The following is a 21,156-nucleotide window of genomic DNA, read 5'->3' as shown; positions in this document are numbered from 1 at the left end:
ACCTCCCCAGACCTTGTTACAATGGCTTGAGCCATTTTAGGGTCTTTAATTGCTTTGTAAAACGTTTCGGACTCTTGCAACGATGGTAAATAACGTACGGGTTGCTCTGCGTTCTCCTGGCGTGGTTTATCTCGTGCCGGGGCAGGGATTTGGGCTTCCCAAAGCTCGGTAGCAGAGAGGAGATTTTCCTTTAACGTGGCTGTGCCACCCAGGAACACGATCCTTTTATTGCGACGCCGGCTCGCGAAGTCATTTGTCCTCGTTGATGGAGTGTTTATGATGGGAGCTCCGGGTGGTGTTTCCCTTAGCTTGAATTTCATCAGCTGGCAAAGGAGCGCTCCGGTCGGCCCCGGGGGTTGCTCTGGCTTTTGACGCACGGCAGCATCCTACCTGTTGGCTCTCGCCCTTGCTTTCACTCCTGGCCATCGGTGCAGCCCTCCCATGGGGATCCGCGGCATTTCTACGGCACCCCATACGTTTGGGTTTCTCCTCCCCTTTTAATTTTTTATTTATTTTCCAACGGCTGCTCAGTATTCAAGGAGCATAAAACCGCTCGCCACTTACCGCGAGCTGTTACCGCAACAGCTCCTCACCGTTTTTAACAATAAAGAAGGAAGCAGGAGAGCCCTCATTGCCTCTCCGGGAGGGCAAGGGAGTCGGTTTTGAGGTTCCTGGAGGTTATCTACCCAAATCCAACCTTGTGTCCCTCTGCATGTGCTGCTCTGCACCGTGCTGAGTCCATCTTGAAGGTTGGGACCACACGTGGATGCCTGTGAAGATGCTCCAGAGCGGGGAATATACAACAGGTATTTTGTTTCCCTCCCCTTGCAGCATCTGGGGGAAGAAGAGGGCAGATATTGCTCATATCTGCCCTGTCGTGACATGTGCCCGTGCGGCCAAGCCCCGGGCAGGTGACACAACCCACCGAGGTGCTGGGCAGCCCCAGGACCACCCAAGCCTTTGGGCTGCCCGTTGTCTCCCCGCGAGCCCCCTGGGCGTTGCTGTTGCTGACCGTGGCACATCACAGGGTAGGGGATATGGGATATTTAAGATTTCACACCAAAAATGAGTCCCAGGCAGGTGCCTGGGCTCGCCTTCCTGCTGGCCCACCCGAGAAGGTGGCTTTGTCTCGAGCGAGCCCCAGGAGACCTGGAGGTGCTGGCGGGTCAGAGAGCTCCCGTCTTTGCCCTGCAAAAAAAAAGGAATTTCCAAAACGTGAGTTTCGGAGCCATCCTGGCATCACCCAGTACCGATTTTCCGCCCCGCGCCCGTCTCCTCTGCCTGGTGCTCGTCACCAGCCGGGGCTCGTCTCGAGCCCGAGCCCCAAAGCGTGGGTGACAAACGCTTCCCGAGCAGGCTGTCACCTGCTGCCGGGGCCATGAGCTAAAAGGGCTGCTGACAGCCTCCTGGCCCCGCACCAAGCCACCACCCTCGGACCTTGCTGGGGACAAACCGGGATCCGGCCACCCGGGCTGCTCCGCACCGGTGACAGCGACCGGGAGCATCGCTGCCACCTCCCCTGCCCCTTGGGGACAACCCTCGTGGGGCCAGGCCGGCAGCCTGCCCGCCGAGAAAAACCTCCTTTTTTTTCTTTTTTATTTTTTTTTCCCCCTTCTCTTTTGCAAGTTTCGCGCTTTTTCCCTTTGTTTTGGAGGTTGTTTTTCTTTTTCCCCAAGCTCAGCAAGGTTGGGCGGGCTGGCCGCGCGCACCGCGAAGCGTATGAGGGGCCCGGTTTAATTTGCGGTTAGATATCTGTTCAGATTGCATCCACTTCCCCAGTCAGCACTTAATTGGCAAGTCGCTTGATTTAACAGCGTGGGAGCCGGCACCGGAAAAATGGCTCGAATAAATCACTGCCTGACGCCAGAAAATAGATATAATCTCAACATTAACTACATTAATAGTAGCAGGAGCCGAATTAAGAAAGCCATAAAGTATAGGCAGGAGAGTATAAATTACAGCCATCTCGCCATGTCTTCTTCAGACTCTGCTTTGCCTCCTTCCCCAGCCCCTGCTGGACCTCTCCCAGCTTGTGGTGGCTCTCGTTGGGGTCCGGACCGTGCCCATTTTTGGGGACAGGAGCAGCGAGGTGCTTTGCAATGGCACAGGAGGAAATCTTCCTTGGGGTTTGGGCTTCGTGCTGCGTGGGGTGAAGCGTCTGTTCCCCCCCCTCCCTAAGCAGGGTTGGTTTTCCGTGATGGATAAATTAAAATAAACGCTGGGATGTGGGAAAGGAAACGAAAAATATTCAGTTTCACCTTCATGGGAGTGAGAGGGAGCATAGCTCGTGCCCTCTTCTTGCACCTCCCCGGTGGTGGCTTGGAGATGAGTCCCTGGTTCCTGGGTGACCCGTGGTCGATCCCTCGTCTCCTTCCTCTTGGGTGTTTGGGCTGTAGAATGGGTGATCTGGTGTAAGTCCAGGAGTCAACAATGAAAGAAGAGCCCCCGAAAGTCGGCGAGCCCGCGTGGAGTTGTAGCAGAGATCTGGGAGGAGGGAAGGCGGAGAGGTCTGGGCAGAGGTGGGTCCCAAAGTGCCCCTTGCTCCCAGGCCTTTTGGGGAACCCGTACCTTCATTTCCCGATGGTAAATCGAGGGAAAGCAGCTTGGGTAAGCAGCTTTGGGGTCTTGGGAGCGGGGTGGTGGCCGAGCATCCTCGTGATGAGCGGACAGGGAGCAGTAAAACAGGGCAGGGGAGCTGAGTCCGTAACTGCTTGCGTGCTGCCGGCACGCCCCGCATGGAGAGATTTCACCATGAAAATTATTTTTTTGCCCCTTTCTGCCACTGCGCAGAGGCGGGGGGTGTCGAGAGGCAGGCGGTGATGCTGCGGGAGTGACCGTGAGCCACATCCCACCTTAACGTGTCTGTGCAGGCTGGTGTCAGAGCCCTGAGCCAGATTTGGGTTCATTTGTGAAGTTTTTCCCCATTTTTTTTTTTTTTTCTTCCGGAGCCCTGAGTCGCTCTGGGTCTGATGCCAGCAGAGGGAGACAGCTCTGTACGAGTCCGGCGCGGGGGAGGCTGAAGGCTAATTCAGCTTTAATGGGAGAGCGGCAGTGAATTGGTTGGCTTTCCCCGTGCACGTTGAACACGCATCGCTTCGGGGTGCTGAAATCGCGGGCTGGCGGCTTTGGCACCTCGGAGCTGTAGAAATCCTCGATGACCTGCGTCCGTGCATCCTGCATCCGATGCTCTGCGTGGGTACGGACCCCCGGAGCCCTTATCTTCAAAACAATATCACAGCCATCGTGTACACCGTTTTGTTTCTTGCACAGTTGTTTTCTTTTGCCCCCTAATCCCACCACCGAGCCCCAACTCCCGGGCATCTCGGCGCTGGTGGGAGGCGCGCAGGGGATGCTCTCGAGCCGGGCACGAGGGACGCCTTCAGCAGCCGGTCCCACGAACGCCTCGGGGATGTATCGAGGGCCCGTCCTGCCCATCTTGTGTGGTCACCATGTGTGCTTTTTGTCTAGATACACCCTAAATAGGTGTCGGCTGATGGGGACGTCTTGGGCACGTATGGAGCTGTCACTGCGCTGAGCCGCGGCGCGCTGACGGCCGGGGAGGATGAAACGGCCGTGCCTTTTCGGCAGGCAGCCTCTGTTTTAAGTGCTCTAACTAGCAGAGAAATCTCCGAATTGGAAAAAAAAAAAACAAACAAACCATCACTGGAAGTGCTCCTCGAAGCAGAACGGGGGGGGCTCGCTTGGGGTGATGCCATCGAGCATCGCTCGATCGCAGCGGCCAGCGCCCAAGCGCGCGGTTTCCCTGCTAATCGGAATCGCTTGTACCACTTTTCTGGCCTGATCTGAGGGGACTGCGGGTTTTGTAGGCGGCGAGCGCGCGCTCGGAGCTGCCGAGGGTTGTCAACAAGGTCCTGCTACGTGCCTGCGTGCGGGAGCTTTTTCCTTGTTACTTCCCCGAAAAACCCAACGCCGCTGCCTGCGAGAGCGAGCCGACAGCGAGCTGAGATAAGGGGGCGCTCGGAATTGTCTTTGCTTGGTCCGTCCGAGCAAATAGCAGATGCTGGGATTTCTGGTGAGATTTCTGCCTCCTTTCGGAGCCTGGGAGGATCGCTGGGAGCTGAATTTCAGTGGGGGAGGACATAGCCCATCTTGCCGGAGCCCGGGGCACGTTCCCGTGCCCTCTCCTCCTGAACTCCTTCCCTCCACGGCTGCAGCCTGCTTCGCCAAGTACCACCAGCTCCCCTCGAAATGGATTTTTAAAAGCGTCATTTTACGGAGATTTTTACTTTCCATCTTGTTGTTTATTAGGCTCTTAAAGGGGAAGCTTGTAATGCATCCATTGATCGAAATACCAATTGAAGGGATGTGAGCCCATAAAATCGGCCCGACCCTTTAATAATGGAGCGATATCGTTTGTAATGTAGGCGATGCAATTAGTATTGCTAACCAATACGCTGCCCCTTGATGGGTGCCTTTGAATCATTTTTATACCTCGTAGAGTCCACGGAGCCCAGGCAGGCTTCCTCGGAGCGGCTGCCCGGCGAGCAGCCGATACCCCGATGCTCTCAGGCTTCACCTCTTGTACTTTCGCTTCCGAGTGGATCTAAATCCTTTATCCGTGTAGTTGTGTGCGTTTACGTATAAAATATGCATGCACACGTTTATAAAATATGTATGGGTATGTACTTATACAGACAGAGCCAACGCTTGGATTCATACATTTCTGCCGGCCTCGTTTCATGTAGGAGATCCAGGAGTTTGGCGGGGCTGCTCCGGTTCCTTCCTGAGCCCACTTTTGGGGTTTGGCTCCTAAAAGGTGCCCAAAAGCCCCAATACCAGCTACATACACGGGTACCTAACAAGTGCCTGCTTGACATTTACAGAATTAAGCCTGGAGGAGAAACACGAGTTGATTTACTCCTGCGGACACTAAGAAGGCAGCAAACCCGATTCTCTTGCGGGGGAAGAAAACAGGAGCGGCACTTAGGCGATATTTTTTGTGCCCTAAGAGGTGAATTAGCTGGAATTTTAAATGCAGCGTGGGCATTTCTCTGTCCCTAGCAAAGCGACCTGCTCTGGGATGCGGTCCCCGTCCCACCCGGGACCACCGGGCAGAGGAGCTGCGGGCAGCACCGCTTCGTGGTGGATGGGAAGGGGAGCCAGAAAGGGGGGCCGGATCCGTTCCTCTCTGCCCGTTCGGCAGAGCAGCGACATGGACACGGCGGCAGGACGCTTGGTTTTCAGTTCTGCATCTACTTACGTCTCGGTGGGCACGTGGGTAAATTCCCTGCAGCAACCCAGCTCACCTCTTCCACGCGTCCAGCCCCGCCGCGCCGCTTGCCATCGAGCCCCGCTGCCCGACTGAGTTATTAGTCGTCTTTAATTAAAACCTATCAGCTGCTCTTGCTGCTGCTGCTGCTGTTATTATTATTATTATTTCCCGCGTGAGAAAAAAAGAACATTTCAAAAAGAGCCGTCTCTTGGAAAAGCAATTACGCTGGGGGGCTTTTTGGGAAGCAGGCAGGAGGGGAAGCCTCGGCTGGGGTTGGGCTGCACATCTGGCTGAGTGTTTCAGAAAATATTTGGGTTTGGGGTTTTGAAGGTGGTGCAGGAGGCTCTGCTCACTGCAGGATGAGCAGGCGGTGCCGATGAGTAAGTACCACTTCTGTGCCTCCACAGGAGAGTGTCTGTGAGCTTCCCGGCCCGTTTTAGAGCATCTCCGAGGGTGGTAGCATCGTGCCTGGGGGGGATGAAGTGTTCCCGTCCCATCCCACGTGGGCTAGGACATCGGCGCATCGCGACTCAGGCGCTGAAGCCGCTAACACCCGCCTGCCTCGGGAGCTCGGTTTCAGCTAATCGGAATTAAACCCTAATGAACTTCGTCCAATCGTCTGAGCTAATGGGGGTAAAAGGAATCTAATTAACGGGACAATGGTCCCCTGGTCCTCCCGGCAGAATTACTGATGTGCTGCAGCATTAGAGCAGCGGGCTGGAAAGCTGTGCATTAGGGGCTGTCAGCATTTCCATTCTCAATCTTGGCTTAAGCGGTTTAACGGGACGCTGTCATGGGGTTTTAGGCTGAAAGTTGACCTACCTTGAAAACAGCTTCATCTGGACTATCACGTCTTCTAGAGCGGTCCTTTTGTCTTTTCCCCAGGCCACTGTTGCAGTGGAGAAGTTTTTTTACGGTGTTAGGACTTTACTGGAAAATTTTCTTAACTTTGAAACGTTTCAGAAGATCCTTCGATGACACCGGGATCAGACCTTGTCCTGGAGAGAAGCCAAGCAAGGAGGTTTCGAGTTGGGCTTTCAGGTGAGCTGAGAACAAGCAGAGCTGCTTTAGGCTGGGGTTGGACGGGAGGAGGACTTTTGAAGGAGGTTTGCAACCACCTGGAGGCTCCGGAGGAGAGACGTGCAAGAGCTAAAGCACACGGAAATGAAACAGCCGAGGAGATGGAGGATGAAGGGGAACAGAAGTTGTGTGCTAACAGGGCGGTGTTTCAGAAATTATGAGGCCAGCAGAGCAGCAGACTCAGCAAAAACCTCCCTTCATCCATGCCTGGAGAGAAAAGTCCAACCTGGGGGTCACTGGGGTAGACACGGTGGTGGCCTCGGCCAGCAGCACCGTGCCCAAATCCCCACGAACCCAAAATTTGGCAAACGGTCTGAATGCAGGCGCCTTGGCCGAGCCCTACTGGCCAGGAGGCTGCAAAGTGAACTGAGCTGTTGTTGGCCCTGGCAAAATTTGTGGGTGAAGATGGAGAAGAAGAGGCCCTGTGATGCCAGGCAGCCTTTAGGAGAGCGAGCGCCACGAGAAGATGAGTGATTGAGACCGCAGCAGCTGTTTGCTTTCAGGGATGATGATGAAACATTAATTACAGGCAGAGGCGGCATCCTGCCGAGAGTAATATTGTCCTGCTGGCAGCTCTGCAAAGATGCATTTAGCTGGCGGAGCCGGGCACCTTCGCACGGGCGAGGTGATGTGATGGGGATGCGGACAGGGCAGGAGGAAAAGCCGGACGGAAACCTGGTCACGGGTCTAGAAGAAGGGTTTGTGGCAAGGAATGAATCAGAATCGTAGAATATCCGAGCTGGAAGCGACCCACAAGGATCATCGAGTCCAGCTCTTGGGTGGAACAATATCTCCCACAAGGTATGTGTGATACGAAGGGGCCACCAGGACGTTGGGGTGGCTTTGGCCAGTTCCTGGTGCTTTGGAGGTGTAGCAAGTTGTAAGGCTTAGAAGAAAGGCCAGAAGTGATTTTAGGCCTGCTTTACTCAGATGTAGGTCCGTACTCTTGTACAGAGTGGACGGAGAACCCGCAGTGATCTTGGGCAATCCTCTCCCTTCTTCTGTCCTTGCAATTGGGAAGGGAAGAGCCGTGGCGCTCCGTAAATGCCTCACATCTCAAGGAAAAGCTGGTCCTGGAGCAGAGACACTCGTGATTGCACACCAGGGGTGAAATTCATCCTTGTGCGAAGGCCACGATGACCCCAGTGCCTTAGTGAAATCTTATTTAGCTTTGTTGTAGGGACAGAGCTTTTGATGCATCCGGTAACGTGTTTGATCTTAAAATAGGTCTGTGCCCGTAACAGGCGAGGGCTTTTCGCTTGTCCCTCTGTCACCAGCAGCTGATCGCTCAATTCCAGTTACATTAGAAAAGGAGATGCCAATTAAACTCTTGGCATTAGTGACGCTTTCAAATTTAACAGGAGAACTCTCTTGTTATCCCCGAGTAATTAAGCCCTCAGTCGATATCCGTCTGCAGTAATCCCCTCCGGCTCTACCAGGGGGCTCTGCGGGATCAGCTCGGAGCCGCCCTGCTCGCGGTGGGTCGGGATTTGGGTGATGGACGCTGTGCCTGGATCAGCTTCCGAAACATCCCACCCATGGGTGCCTTGGCCCTTCCCGGCATCGTTAGCTGCCCCTCTTTTCATATCCCCTTGTCTGATGCTCTGCTGCGTTTGCAGGGTAGGAGGTTGTCATGCTTGGACCACCTTCCGTCGTCATCCCGATGGTTTTTTCTTCTTCTTGTCTTCCTATCCCGTCCTGTCCATCCGCTGCAGGTTCTTTAAGGCAGGAATACTTCTTTCCTTCCAGCCCGCAGAGAGAGGAAATAAAACAACTTGAGACTGCCGAGCTCCAGCGCTGGGGGAATGGAGATGGGGTGGGGGCAGACACAGTGCCCCCCATTTGGGTCACTTCCAACTTGGGATATTCTATGATTTATGTAGCGTGGTGTCCTGCTTTGCATGGGGGAAACGCTAAAAAAGGTATAAAACAACTCACCTGGAGTCCCTCCCAGCCTGTCTCCTGGCCTGCCAGCACTGGGAAGGGGCGTGCTGCTGGGTAGAAGTGTTTTTCAAGAATTTTAATGTGTTTATAAATGAGAATGGACCCGTCCTAAAGGCAGTTTGCAACATTACCATAAATTGCCTGAATACACAGTTCAGGCTGTGTGTGACACCGCCGGGAGCGCGAATAACGGCCCGGAGATTGCCGAGGCGGTAGAAAGCCTGTTGACATGCCGCTGTCTTGTATAATAGTTGAAAATGAAGGGTCTGGAGAGGAAATGCAGTCGTTGGGAGGCTGAACATGTCACGGGACATTAAAGGTTATTTGCTCCTTTCAATTTGTTTTTTTGCTGCTCAAGCCATTAACCTCTCCGGTGCTCTTTGGCGGTTATTGACCAACAAGCGATACCCGAAGTGGATACAGCCTCGGGGTAGACGTCAGCGCTGAGCCTGCCAGCTCCTGCTTTGCTCTTCCATTGAAAAAAGGGGTTGAGACGTTGGGTGAGGCTTTGCCTGCGGTGAGATATGGCCCGTATAATGATTCTACGATCCCAAATCCTAGAATCATTGAGGTTGTGAAAAGACCTCCAAGCTCATCTGGTCCAACCAGCACCCTACTACCAATGGCTAAACCACGTCCCTATCGCTAAACCGCTAAACCGCGTCCCTGTCATCTGTCTGAGGTTGCTCTACACAGGCTTTTGGGCCAATTTAACCGAAGCTGGGATTTTTACACCTCTTTCAAAGAGGAGGCGATGATCCTCCGTGGCTTGAAGCCGTTGGTTCTGTTGTGGTTTGCGTGCTCCCTTGCGGAGTCTCCTGCTGGTGTCTCAAAGAGATCTAGGGTTGGCGGCAAGAGTGCAGGATGCTCTTGTTTGGTTTCCTTGGTTAGTTGAGCAGCAAACCTTTGTTCTGTGTTTGTTAAAATCTCTCTTTATTGCCCTGGGTTTCACCTTGATCATAGTTTGCTCTTACAGGAGGATGTTTGCAGAAGGAGATGGCCGTGCACGGACCTGCTCCCGGCCCAGAGCTCTTGGTTTCGGTTGCTCCCCACTGCCCGGCCCATAGCTCAGTGAAGCCACGGGAGCAAACGTACCCACGAGGACCCGTGCTGGCCTTTTTGGGGCTGTAACTCCCATCTTCACCTCCTCTGAACGAGCATCCCACCGCCCTGCTTGCCCGGAGGAGCAAGGAAACAGGCTTTGGGTAACTGGGATATGGGAGCGCGGTGTGAGCCCTATGACAGCGAGGATTTGATGCTCTCCAGGCTGCCCTCCCGGCACTCTGGCTCAAACCCTCTTTGACCACAACCAAACTGCCCTAAAAGGGTCTGATCCATCCCTGCTTTCCCTGCCCATCCCTAAGCACAGCAGCACCGAGGGCAGATGCTTTCCTCCGCTCTCCACGCTCTTTATCTTTTGTGCAGGGATGAATGGGGCTGCAAACAATAGCAGCCATTTAGCACACAGGAGTGATTTGGGGCAGGAAGAAGAGCAGTCCCTAACACTGCGATAAGCTCCTTGAAGGCGATAACAGTATCTTCTCTGTGTTTTGTGAGATCCTGGAGTGATTTAAGCGCCTTCCCTGGCTCCTGGCTTTCCCTTGCTGTGCGGCCAAGGCAGCGTGCCCGGCGCACCGCGGGGATGCCAGGCGCGGTGCCTTGGCTGTGATTTTTTATTCTGGGAGCTGCAGAGAAATGAAAGGGAAGGTGGAACTGAAAGGGAAGGTGGAACTGAAAGGGAAGGTGGAACTGAAAGGCATTTGAGAGAGAAATGGGAATAAATCCAGTGGGATTACGGTGTGTGGCCAACCAAGGCTCCGGAGAAGGGGCAGTGCGGGACTTCTCTCTGCTCCCGCTCGGATCTCCTGGGGAAGGGAGGGCATGAGCCAGCTCCTGGCTTGCCCGTGGATCACGTGGAGCCCAAACTGTATCTCCTTCTGCAGCCTTAATTAGGCTTTTTTACAGGCCTAATGCTCCAGTTTTTAATCCCCAGCTTGGAGCGGGATTTATGGTGTTGGGCATGTTTCTGCCTCTTTTCCCAAGCTGTGTGGGTGGTGAGGGAAGACCAGCGTGGCTCTTGCTGGAGCGCAAACACGACGTATTTAAAATATTGGCTGAAATGTGAGGTTTTGAATGAGTTTCGCAGCCCAGAGGGAGCTGCTGCTGAGTGCTTGGGGTGATGTTGGGGTTGGTGGGGAGGGAGCTTGTGTTGGCTGCTCATGGTTGTGGGTCTGTCCCCAGACTGGCCGCAGGGTGAGTCGATGGGCTTGAGGTTCAGAGGAAAGGATGGGGGCAAAAAGAAGCAGAGGCTGATGCTGGGAACAGGTGAGGAGCCCCAAATAACGTCTGGTGCTTCTTCGCTTCTCCCATCAGCCATTCCCAGCCCAGAATGAAGGCTTCCTTGGTTCTTGCCATCGCCGTCTCTATCTGGAGCTGCTCCCCAGTTACCGGATGGCTCCTGGGGATGGAGGCTTCAGGCTCGGCGTTTCCTCCCACCTCCATCCTCAAAACTTTTAGTTCCTGAAGCGTTGGCTCTTGCCGATGCTGCCCCAGTGCCTGCACTCTGCTGCTGGCTCCGAAACGTCGCTCGCCGTCCCATGGCTCGGTCCGGTCTTTGCAACGAGGATCAACGTGGTTGCTCCAGTCTTAACTTCATTTTGGGTGAAACGCTGTAAAAGACTCAACTCTTGCAAGTATTCCCGTCAGTTTAGCATGAGCTTGGCCCTAAGTTTTACAGCCCTTTGGGAAGACACAAGAATAATAGTTTTGTCCCCTGGACTTTTGGAGTGATATTTTTTGAGGAGGGAGCTTCCCCAGCTTGTGCAAGGGCTTGGAGGAGGTTCCACACCTAGGACATGTGGAAGATGGGGAAACCACGAAAAACAAAACAAACAAAAAAAACCCACCAACGGCCCCGCATTGCAGGTATAATCAAATGTTTCTTCTACACCATGCAGACGTAAAAGTGACTGCAATGGTTTTGGTTGCAGGATTAAGTCACGGGTTGAACTGCGAAGAAGAAATCCAGTCAGATAGCTTTGATAATAGTATTGGCAACAGCACGCGGTGGAAGCCCGAAGCTTTTAGATAGATGGAGAAAATATTAAACAATTGTGTGGTTTGCAGATGGTCCTGGTGGCTCGCAGGGAGCTGCTGGCAGCCCCGTTGTGTCAACCCTGCTTTGCCTGTGACTGTGTGGCACCGTTGCAGCTCACGCTGATTTAATTGCTGAGGTCAATCAGGATTGAAATCCACGAGATGGAAACCCTTGGTTTAAAATCATCTGGGTTTGTTCCGCGTCTTTATTCCCCAGCTGTGTTTCTGGAGGAATCCCTACTCTTGTGGTTGAGAACCGTTATAATATACGTGCAACTATTTTTCCTTCCCAAGTCAGGAAGATTTATTAGGTGGGTACATCTTTATTTAGGCAATTATGTGGCTTAATAGGCACTCATCGAGGTTCGTAATTTTTCTCAGGGTTTGGAAATGGTAAATGAGATCTGTGCTGGATTATTTTTTCTTGAGATTATCATTGAGCTGCATGTGAATGGAAATTCAGGTTCGATTCAGCTGAACCCAAGGAGTTTTTTAGTGTTCCTTGGGTTACCTGAAATGTGCTGGATGCACGGGAAGCCGACCTGAGCTTCTGAGCACAAATTTCCTAATGAGAACTGGTTGTTAAAAATAGAGATTTGTTTACAGATTAATTAGAGTGTTGCCAGTAACTATGATTTGAAAGCTAGTGGATTTTGGATTTGTTTGTATACTGGAAGAAGACGTGTGCTTTTCTTCCTTTCAATTTGCAGTCACTTTTTCAACCTCAAATATTCGTTCTTGAACTGAATTATCTGAATAACCCACATCAGGTTTTTTTTATAAGTTAGGTCTTGAAGTAGGAAGCGTTTATTTGAGTATTCACATTTTTACTTCTAAGAAGGAAGCAGTAACGTTGATAACATTCTGAAAATCAAACATTTCAATGGAATCACTTGTTTTTCCCTGCAGATTCGAGCAGTGGGCAGCTGGGGATAGAGATGTTGCGGGTGATGGGGGCGGCTTCCAAAGGGGAATGCCGTTGAAGCTTAGAGGCATGTTTGAAGAGCACTTGGAGCCTAAATCCCGTGTTTTGTTCTGCTGTGTGCTAAAGAACAAGGGTCCTGTGTTTTTTTCCACCATTTCTCCCAGATCAGTGCTTTGCCCCTCCTGCCTCGCCTGGCCCCGGAGCGCGCCCGGCCCCCGTGTGATCCGCTCTTTCCTCGGGAATCAAATGCCAGCATGCAAATGCGATTTCTTACTATGTAAGGATTACTTTAAAAAATAAATAAATAAAAATAAGCTAAGCCTAAAGAAGATATCCAGAAGTAAAAGAAAACCATCCTCTAAGAGGCACGTGTATTGCCGTTAGCTCCAAGAAATCCTCTCCGTTTCAGCTGGTTGAAACGCCGTCGGGATGCTCTTACCCTGCTCTCAGTTTTGTATTAGATTTCGTATGCATCAGGCATTTTGGTGTTTCAAATCCAGGTGGGTTTGTGCGTGGTTGTGGGGGTTTGGATGAGATGTTCTTGTCCCTGCTTGCACGTGGGTGTTAAACCTGAGCATCCGCCGCGCTCCGAGGTGAACCGTCCTTGTTGCTAACCCTTCCTTCCCAAGATTTCGGCTTGGAAATCTCCCTTTGTCCTTTTATTGGCCTTTATCTAAGAGAAGTACATTTCAGTTGTGTCATCTGCTGGCTCCTGGATGAAGTTTTGGCGGTTTCGTTCCATTTTCAGCAGTTTTGCCGTGTTTAGAAGCTGCACAGCCGCTGGCCATTGGGTCCCCGTTGCCTGGCTGAGCCCTTTTCTCCCTCATTTGGTCCAGTTCTCACTTTGGGCTTGCTGCTCTGTTGGAAGAAATGAGAAATGGCTTCAGAGCACTTGGAAAGTCTTGCAGAAGAGCCATGAAGAAGACGCTGGGTGTTTAACCACAGCAAAGAGAAGAAGAAAGTCAAGACTTGGTCAAGACGGGCATTTGGGAAGAGGTTGTGTGAAATCGTCGGACTCGATCAAAGTTGCTGCTGCTTCGAGGGATGCATGGAAGAGCCCAAATCTCCAACTGCAGAGAGTTTTATTAGCCCGGGACCTGAACCCGTAACATTTTTAGTGTAGGTGCTGAGATTTCGCCATCGAGCCTGGCCCTGGTGTGGGCGCTGGACCTCCAACAGCTGCTACGCTGTTTTAAAACATTTTTATAGTGTCCCTCTACCCCCTTTTCATTAAAAATTTTCATTCCCCTGTCCACCCCGGGGTGGGGGAAAGACAACCCTCAACCTTGTGTAGTCAAGGTTATGGCGATAAATTCTGTAGCATTGTCACTTCTATTCGGAGTAAATTGGCTGGCCGCTTTCGGGCTGAAGGGAAGATAATTTGCTGTAGTATTTCAAATGGATTAGAAATGGATTTGAAGGGAAAGTTCATGCCTCCCATTACAAAGGCTAGAAAGAAGACTATCTTAAGGCACTGTTCACACTCTGGCCTTCATTATCCACGCTTAATACCTTTCCTATTTTCCAGCGTTAATGAAATTTCCTGCCGGAGCGGGTCTTCTGGATGGACGGGAGAACTCTTTAGATCCGAGGGCTTGTGCTGCAGAAAGGGAATTACAAGCCCCTCGTGTCGAGGGCCGGCGTATTCTTCAGGTCCTTGGCCTGGCTATTATCTCATTAATTTTATCCTCTCTTCTCAATACAGTTCATTTCCAAAGGCCGTCCTTTCCATTAGGGTAACAATTCAGTGGAGTGCCGTGACACCGCCGGGGATGAAAAGCGACGAGGGGTTTCGCCAGGCTCCTTGCCCTCCGTTGGAGGCCTCGTCCCCTTCTCCTGGCCCGGCGGTGGCTGTCCCCAGGTCGAGGTGTCACCGCAGGCGGGCGAAGGTGATGCTGGCAGCGCGAGGATGTTGGGGCTGTATCACCGCGGGCGAGCAACACCTGAAGTGGTCGCGGCTTTTCGTCTGCTTGGCCAATTCCCTTTCCCCATTCTTCTGTGTGGGCAGAGGTTACGCAGCGAGGTTTCTTTACAGAACATATATCACCTTCAGTTCTGAATGTCCTAGGGTTTCTGGAGGTAAATACCACAAGTGGCCAGAGCTCACCCTAACGCGCGCGTTCAGCAGCCAAAAGTCCCCGTGAAGCGTCTCCAGGACCGTGGCATCTCCTCTGCTGTGCGCTCGCGTGGTGTGAGTAGGGCCAGGGGATTTGAGGGGACACTATACCCAGTCTGGGGGTGCTGTGGGGTTTGGGAGCTCTCCCCGCAAAGGTTTGGGCCGTATCTTTTGCAAGCAGGGCGAGGACGGACAATAAAACTGCTGAAGCAGTGCTGCAACCTCCTGGCGCCTTTCTCTCCGTCTGTCTGTCTCCAGCAGGGAAAACAGCTGTAAAGGTTACTGGAGCAGATTACAACTCCTTTTGAGAGTTTTTTTCTCTTTCTGTATTTTTTTCCCTTCTCTCTGTTAACTTTTTGACTTCTTAGCACTGAGTTTCCAGGTGAAGAACCAGGGGGTGCCAGGGCAGTCCCCGCACCGATGCCCCATCAGCCGGAGGGTGGAAGCAGAGGTGGCCAAGCCTCCCGTGGGGTCAGGTCTTGGTCCACTGGGACTCACAGATGCTTTTTCTCCCTCAAAAATGCAAATTGGAGGAGGTCTGGGTGAAGGCAATGCCTTCAGCTGCAGAAATCCTTGAAAATCCTCTGCAGGGAGAGACATGGGACCCACGGTCCTGCTGTGCGCGTCGCCGCTCTGCTCCCCGTGGGCTGGCTTGTTGCTTTTTTTTCCTCTTTTTATTTAATATTGATTTAAAAAGCATCAAGTGTTTTATAATCTGCAGCTCTTGCTGCTTGGTGTTTGTCGACAGCGGCTCCCTGCTCGCTCTCTGCTCACATAGGAGGGGTCAGATGCCACCGGGTAATAACTCTCGAGAAACGGTGACTTCCTAACGGGGGCCGCTGCGGCGGCGTGCAGCCACTTGAGCGGTTCGAGTGAGCACAGAAAAGTGAGAAAATAAATATCTGGAGGATCAGGGGGAGCAGCGGGAACGGCGGCTGATGCTCTACAGCTGCAGCTGCCCCGTCTCTGAGCTGCTGCTTAAACCAGGAGGGTTTTTCCCCAGCCTTTTATTTTGCATCCCGATGATGTGGTTTTTTTTTCAGAGAAGCGCGCTGGGCATAGCAGCATGGCTTTGAGTTATCTTTTGCAGACCCCGAGGCAGAAAACGGCACTGGAAATGCAACAGGAGAGAGGCATCGAGCGATGGGCCGGGATGTTTGCCCGTCACGGGGGCTGCCCTGGTGTAGTGGGGCTTTTAGTGGGACGGGGGCATTTTCTGGACAGCAAAGCACTGCAAAATCCACACGCCCTGGGCACGGCACGAAATCACTGCCTCGCTCCTGCCAAGCAGGGATGGGAGCGGGGCTTTTTCCCTCCCCTATAAAGGGCTAAAAGGAAACGTTGAACGCTCCGGGACTGGAGCGATATGGTAACATCTGGGCTCTGTGTCTCCATCAGTAGGGTTTTCTTGGTGTCATGCTGTGTTTTCTGGGTTGAAATGGAAGGAAATAAATCTCGTGTCGCTAACCGTTCCCCTAATGCGGCGTGCGTGCGGGGATTAGGGGATACAGCCGGATCTTTCTGAGCAAGCAAATGCTCTGTTTCTACCCAAATCCAGGTTTGCAGCACACCCGTGAGTCACGGCAGTGGCCCGCAGAGGGTCACTTTTGAGCCACATTCCGGGTTTTTTAGACAAATGTCTTTCAGCGGAGTTTTGTGCTTGGTGTGCGAGGCACCCGGCGTGGGAGATGCTCTGGTTGCTCGCAGCATCTCCCTGTACACGAGACCTTTCAACGTACTTTGTTGGTGGGCTGCAGAGAGCTGAAATGAATTTTTTTACAGGATGCTGATTTTTTTACAGGGAGCTAACGCCAAAATCGCCTCACCAGGACCCGATGTACCCGCGTCAGCAGCACAGGGGTGCAGATCTGTAGGGGAGCGATGCTTGTAGCTCCATGGCACGCAGAACAGGAGCGCAAAATCCATCGGCACCGAGCATCCCGTGCCTCCTCTTCCCTCGGGAAGGCTGCAGGGGCTCGGAGGGGTCGGCATGCACGATATGCCGCAGGATGACCTCTGCAAGATGTGTGCGAGCTTCTCGAGGGAGAACTTTCTGGGGTCTACACGGGCTGGGGTGTGCCGAGGTTTGCTGCGAGCTGGCGAGTTGCAAATCTGGGGACGTGGGGAGCTGGGGGAAGCCCTCGGAATTTTCGGAGAGCGGCGCTGACACGGCTGCGCTGTGCGCGATCCTAGCTTTGCGGTGCCGCCTTCTCCTGCTGCTTTTGCAAAATTTCAAGCTCGGTGCTCATCTCTGGAGCGAGGTTAGGGGTTTCCCGGGGACCGAGCCCTGAGCAGCCTGCACCGGGCGCAGCCCAGCGCCGCTCGGCGAGGTCCCCATCCCCTCCGCGCCGCCTGGCAGGAATTCGCCGCGCTTGGTAGCCAGTGGCAACAGCCCTATTAAATGAATCGGCTGTCACACTAAGCACCAAGAAATGTAACTATTACATTTTACAATTCCCTTTCTCTTTGCGGCACATGTTCATTTGAAGGTAATGCTCTCCGGGGTTTGCATTCTGCTGATAGGATAGCGGCCCTTAATTTACAGATAGTCGCCGGTAATGCGCGCTTTATATACGTTCCGCTAATAGCATTATGAGCATAGTTTGTGCTAATACAAAATTAGAGCTCTAATTTGCATAAAAAAATTACTGTTTGGATTAGCGCTAAATGGTTAAGACGACTGATATCGGCGTAGATTTGATTCGGCTGCAGCGGCTCTGTTTGCATAACGGCATCTGTACCGCAGTGAGCTGGGGGGGGGGGGATTCCTGCGGATCGGGAGGCATCGTGCGGGGAAACGGGTTTGGGGTTTTCGGGGGCAGAGGAGCCCGTCCGGGAGGGATTTGTCCCCAGGGTGACGCTTGGGAAATTCCTAAAGGTGTCCTTCGCCCGTTGGGGACAGCCCGAGCACATCGTGGTGACGGTAATGTCCTGGTGACACTAAAAAGCGTGGCTGTAGCACAGCTCCTGCCCCGTCGCTGCGGAGCTGGGAGGAGGAACGCGTCCCCTTGGTGGTGTGACGGGGACCTGCGGGGCTGGAGAAGGTTCCCAGGTGCTGCCAGGGTCCGATTTGGGTCCCAGCATCCCCTCCAGACGTTAAACGGGGATGAGCAGCACTCTCCGGCAGCTCATCCCATGCAAGGATGTGGTAAAAACCCTACAAGAGCCGGGCCTGGGGGGGAGGCTGTAAAACCATCCAAGCCTGTAGAGCTCCATAAAGCTTGGCTAAGCTCCGGGAAGGTCCCACGCCGCCGATTCCCCTGGGGGACTGCCACCACACCTTCCTTTCTCTTTTCTCATTGCTGCTGGAGCCGAAAGCCAGGAGGTGTCCGCGCAGTGGGATGGGGGCGTCGTGCTTGTTCTCAGCTCCTCGTGCTACCTTCCCGAGCTGGTGCTCACCGTGCCTTTATCCCTTTCTTACAGGTCCCCGCTCTTAAACCAAGCGCGCCCCTCGCCGCAGGGCAGCAAGTCCCAGCCCGTGCCGCAGGGCTGGAGGAGCAAAGGCTATCGCTGCATCGGAGGGGTGATGTACCGCGTGTCGGCCAACAAGCTCTCCAAGACGTCCAGCACCCCCGGCCGGGGCAGGGACCTGAGCACCAAGAGCCCCGGCAGAGCAGGTGAGCAGCGAGAATTTCTCCTGGTGCGCACCGAAAACCGGCGGGGCCCCGGCTTCGTGCCGACGTTGGCTTTTAGCCGCTCGTCCCCAGGCTGCGCGTCTGCGGCTCGTCGCCTTCCCGTGGTTCGCTGCAACGCCCGTGGGAGGGGATCCGCCTCTCGCCGAGAAGTTTTTTGGGGAAAAAAAAAAGCTTTTTAGAAAGCGAAATCCCGAGTTTTGTTGCTCGGAGTTCTTGCAGCACCTGGCTTGCTGAGCACGGCTGGGTGGCGGAGCGCAGGGCTTGCACAGCTCCGACCCAACGGCGTTGGGCATCCCATCGCTGCCACGGGGCATCCCCCAGCTGTTCGTGGCAAGAAAGTAATGGAAAAGAAACAAAAGCTTTAGGAAAGAGTTAAGACAATATAGTTTTTCTTTAACTCAGGGTGCGCCAGGTTTAGAGACACCCTGTTAACGCTTTCTTTCTCCAACCGCAGCGAGGATTGCTAAGTCCTGAGCAACTTGAAATGGCACCACGAGGTTAAATATATTTGATATGCTCATCAAATCCCGTTCAATATTGACCTAAGAAAGCCGGGAGGATCGTTCTGTGGATGGAACAGGCGTTTCGACACAGTTCCTGGCTTTCCATTTAGCTTCAATTTGTCTTTTAGCTCCCCCGGTACTTGAGACTCAAGTGCAGCTCTCAGGCAGGACCAGGTTTTTGAGCTGCTCCTAAAGTGGTTTTTGAGTTTCTCTTTGGGGTCAAATGGTTTTGCTCCCGAACTGGTTATTCCTGGGTTATTCCTGGCACCCCCTGGATACCGGTTCCATCAAACAAACCCACAAAAAGCAGGATTAGGAGGCACGGGAGGGAGGGGAAACAAAAATGTCGTCAGCAGGAGAACTGAGCAGCTCCGGCAAGGTTGGAAACCATGAAAAAAATTAAGAGCAAAAGGCAACAAAGAGTAAATAACTCCCCCGATGCTCACCCGTGGCCGGTAAGGGGTGTGGGAGAGAAAATATACCCGTATGGCTTCTTCTGGAGTCTGCGATCCTGCTGCCTGTGAGCTCGGCTTTGGGGCTGAGTCCGGAGGAGGGTGGGCGAGGGTCAGCCTTGGGAGGCTTGGAAAACGGCTCCGTAAATCTCGCTTGGTCGTGGACCAAGCGAAGCCTGGGGTCAGCGATGTCTGTTTTGTTTTTTTCACGAGCTTTGGGATGGGATTTTCCGAAGTGTCCGAATCCCTGAACTCCTGCTGCCTTTCCATGGGACCAGGCACTGCTCCTGGAGGTTTCCACGTGCTGCCAGGGGATGTGTTAAATTCAGAGCAATTGTGGGAAATGGGGGAAACAGCATGAAAAAATGGGAAGCCTTTTAATGGAGGTGAGACCTTTTGTAGGAAGCCCTTCCCAAGCACAGATCTTGCACATCCCCTGTTTAAAACCCTTGTTCTGAACTGTTTCTTTTTGTTGGTGTTGGTTGTTTTTTTTTCATTTATCTAAGTGAAGAAGTCTCTAAATCTGCCTAGCCACCTGGAAACGGCAAATTCGTGCTTAGAGAACTCAGCAAAGGCTGAGGGTTTCAGCCTGCCCATGAATATCCAGTTCCGGGCTGGAGAAATGAGAAACATTTCTGTTTCTGGCAGAAAAACACCAGCCTAAAGTGGGATTTCTGGGAGAGGGTTGGAGCCAGACCGGTGCCAGACGCTGCGTGGCGGGGTAGCGGAGAGGTGGGAAAGGCTCCTGACGATTTAACAGCTTGGCGTTTGCTTACGGGGAGATATAATTCCGCTGCTCACCCGTATTTATTGGGCTGGTATTTTGTCTTTTCGAGCTCCAGCTACGATCAGAAACGCCATAAAGCTCCCGAACCGGTGCCCGTGGGATGCGGGATCGGTGCCGGGGCTCCGGTCTGGGGAGCACCGGCCCCTGGAGACGTCCGTGAGGAAAGCCCCGTGCCTGTGTTTTGGCGGTTTTTGCCAGGATGCATTTCTCACTGTGCGGAAATATTAGGAAACGTGACAGCAGGACGGCGCAGAAAGCGCTCGATACATCGCAATTAGATGTGGCTTTAATTAAGCGAACCAAATTTAGCAGGTTTCCTTGCTGGCAACAAACCTTCCCTTCAGTTCTTTCCGCAACCGCTACGGCGTTGTTCGGGCACGTGAGGGATTTCCGTGAAATCGGGGAAAGGGAATTGGGGAAAATCCTGGCAACACCGCATTTCGATGGTAAATCTGCGAGGGGGAGTGATAAATAAGGAAGCAGAGAGCAGACTGAAAGCAGAAGGAAAAAAATGAAGGTTTGACATAGGCCTGAGCCCACTCGGGGCGCGAGCTGCGGCCAGGGGGGGCAGAGCTATTGCAGCCCGCGACGTGGGCTCGCTCCAGCGGGTTTTCAGCAGCATCCAGATGCTTCCCGTGGGGAAATCTTCCCCTACGTGACTCCGACAGATGCTTGGGAAAGGCAGCAGCTCGTGCTCACGGTGCTGGTGGCCGTCAGGACACTGGGCTCTGCCTGCTGGAGGGATGCTCATGGCTGTCAGCCAGACCTCGGTGGCTCCTCCGGTGGTAAGGTCGTATTCGTTGGTGGCTTTCATTTTTATTTTTTTTTTTGGATTTATGTATTTTTTATAAACTCGGAAGGCTTAAAGATCCCTGTCTTCTCCCATGATGGCTGAGCTCCCAGCGGTGGAGGTTTAAGAGGAGCTTTAGGTTCTCGCCACGTGCCCCCTAATGCAGCCTGTGACAGCAGGAGGGCGAATTGTTTCTGAAACTCACGGCTGAGTTCAACCCTGCGGGGCTGGGGGGCCTTTCCCCCAATCTCAGCATGTTCCCTCCCTCCATCCTGGTGTGTAACAGCAGTTCCTGCCTCAGTTTCCCCATTCTGCCTTCGTGGCAGGGTGAGGAGCTCGGCGACATCCCCACTGGCGGCTGGTAAAGGGGATTTCAGATGCGATAGGGGATCTTGGTAAAAGGAGGGGGGAAACAGCCCTACACAGGCTCTGATGCAGGGAGGCACGTGTCTGAGAAAAGTGCACTCTCGGCTCCTTTTTACCAACTAATTTGAGAAGTGCTGAGCGCCGCAGAAACGCCCTTTCTGCATTTGCACAGGTGGCAAAACGCTCAGCGCTGCTGTCGAGCCGGCGACGGTGCCGGGGCCTCGCGGGA

The 21,156-nt window shown here is 53.3% G+C and overlaps 1 protein-coding gene across 5 annotated transcripts in view; it reads left to right on the top strand.

The window, feature by feature from the left end:
• The window catches only part of ZC3H3 (zinc finger CCCH-type containing 3), a 137,796-nt gene that overhangs the window by 72,745 nt on the left and 43,895 nt on the right, over positions 1-21,156 (top strand). For all 5 annotated transcript variants that reach the window (XM_080579956.1, XM_080579955.1, XM_080579954.1 and 2 more), the window contains one exon: positions 17,818-18,011. In XM_080579956.1, coding sequence (XP_080436082.1) covers positions 17,818-18,011 — 194 coding nt within the window. The remainder of the gene's footprint in view (positions 1-17,817; positions 18,012-21,156) is intronic.

The sequence above is a fragment of the Anser brachyrhynchus genome, assembly GCF_964034855.1.
Source record: "Anser brachyrhynchus genome assembly, chromosome: 2".
NCBI classification, from domain to species: Eukaryota; Metazoa; Chordata; class Aves; order Anseriformes; family Anatidae; genus Anser; species Anser brachyrhynchus.
The sequence above is the reverse complement of the archived record's forward strand: the minus strand, read 5'-3'. Positions and strand labels throughout refer to the sequence as shown.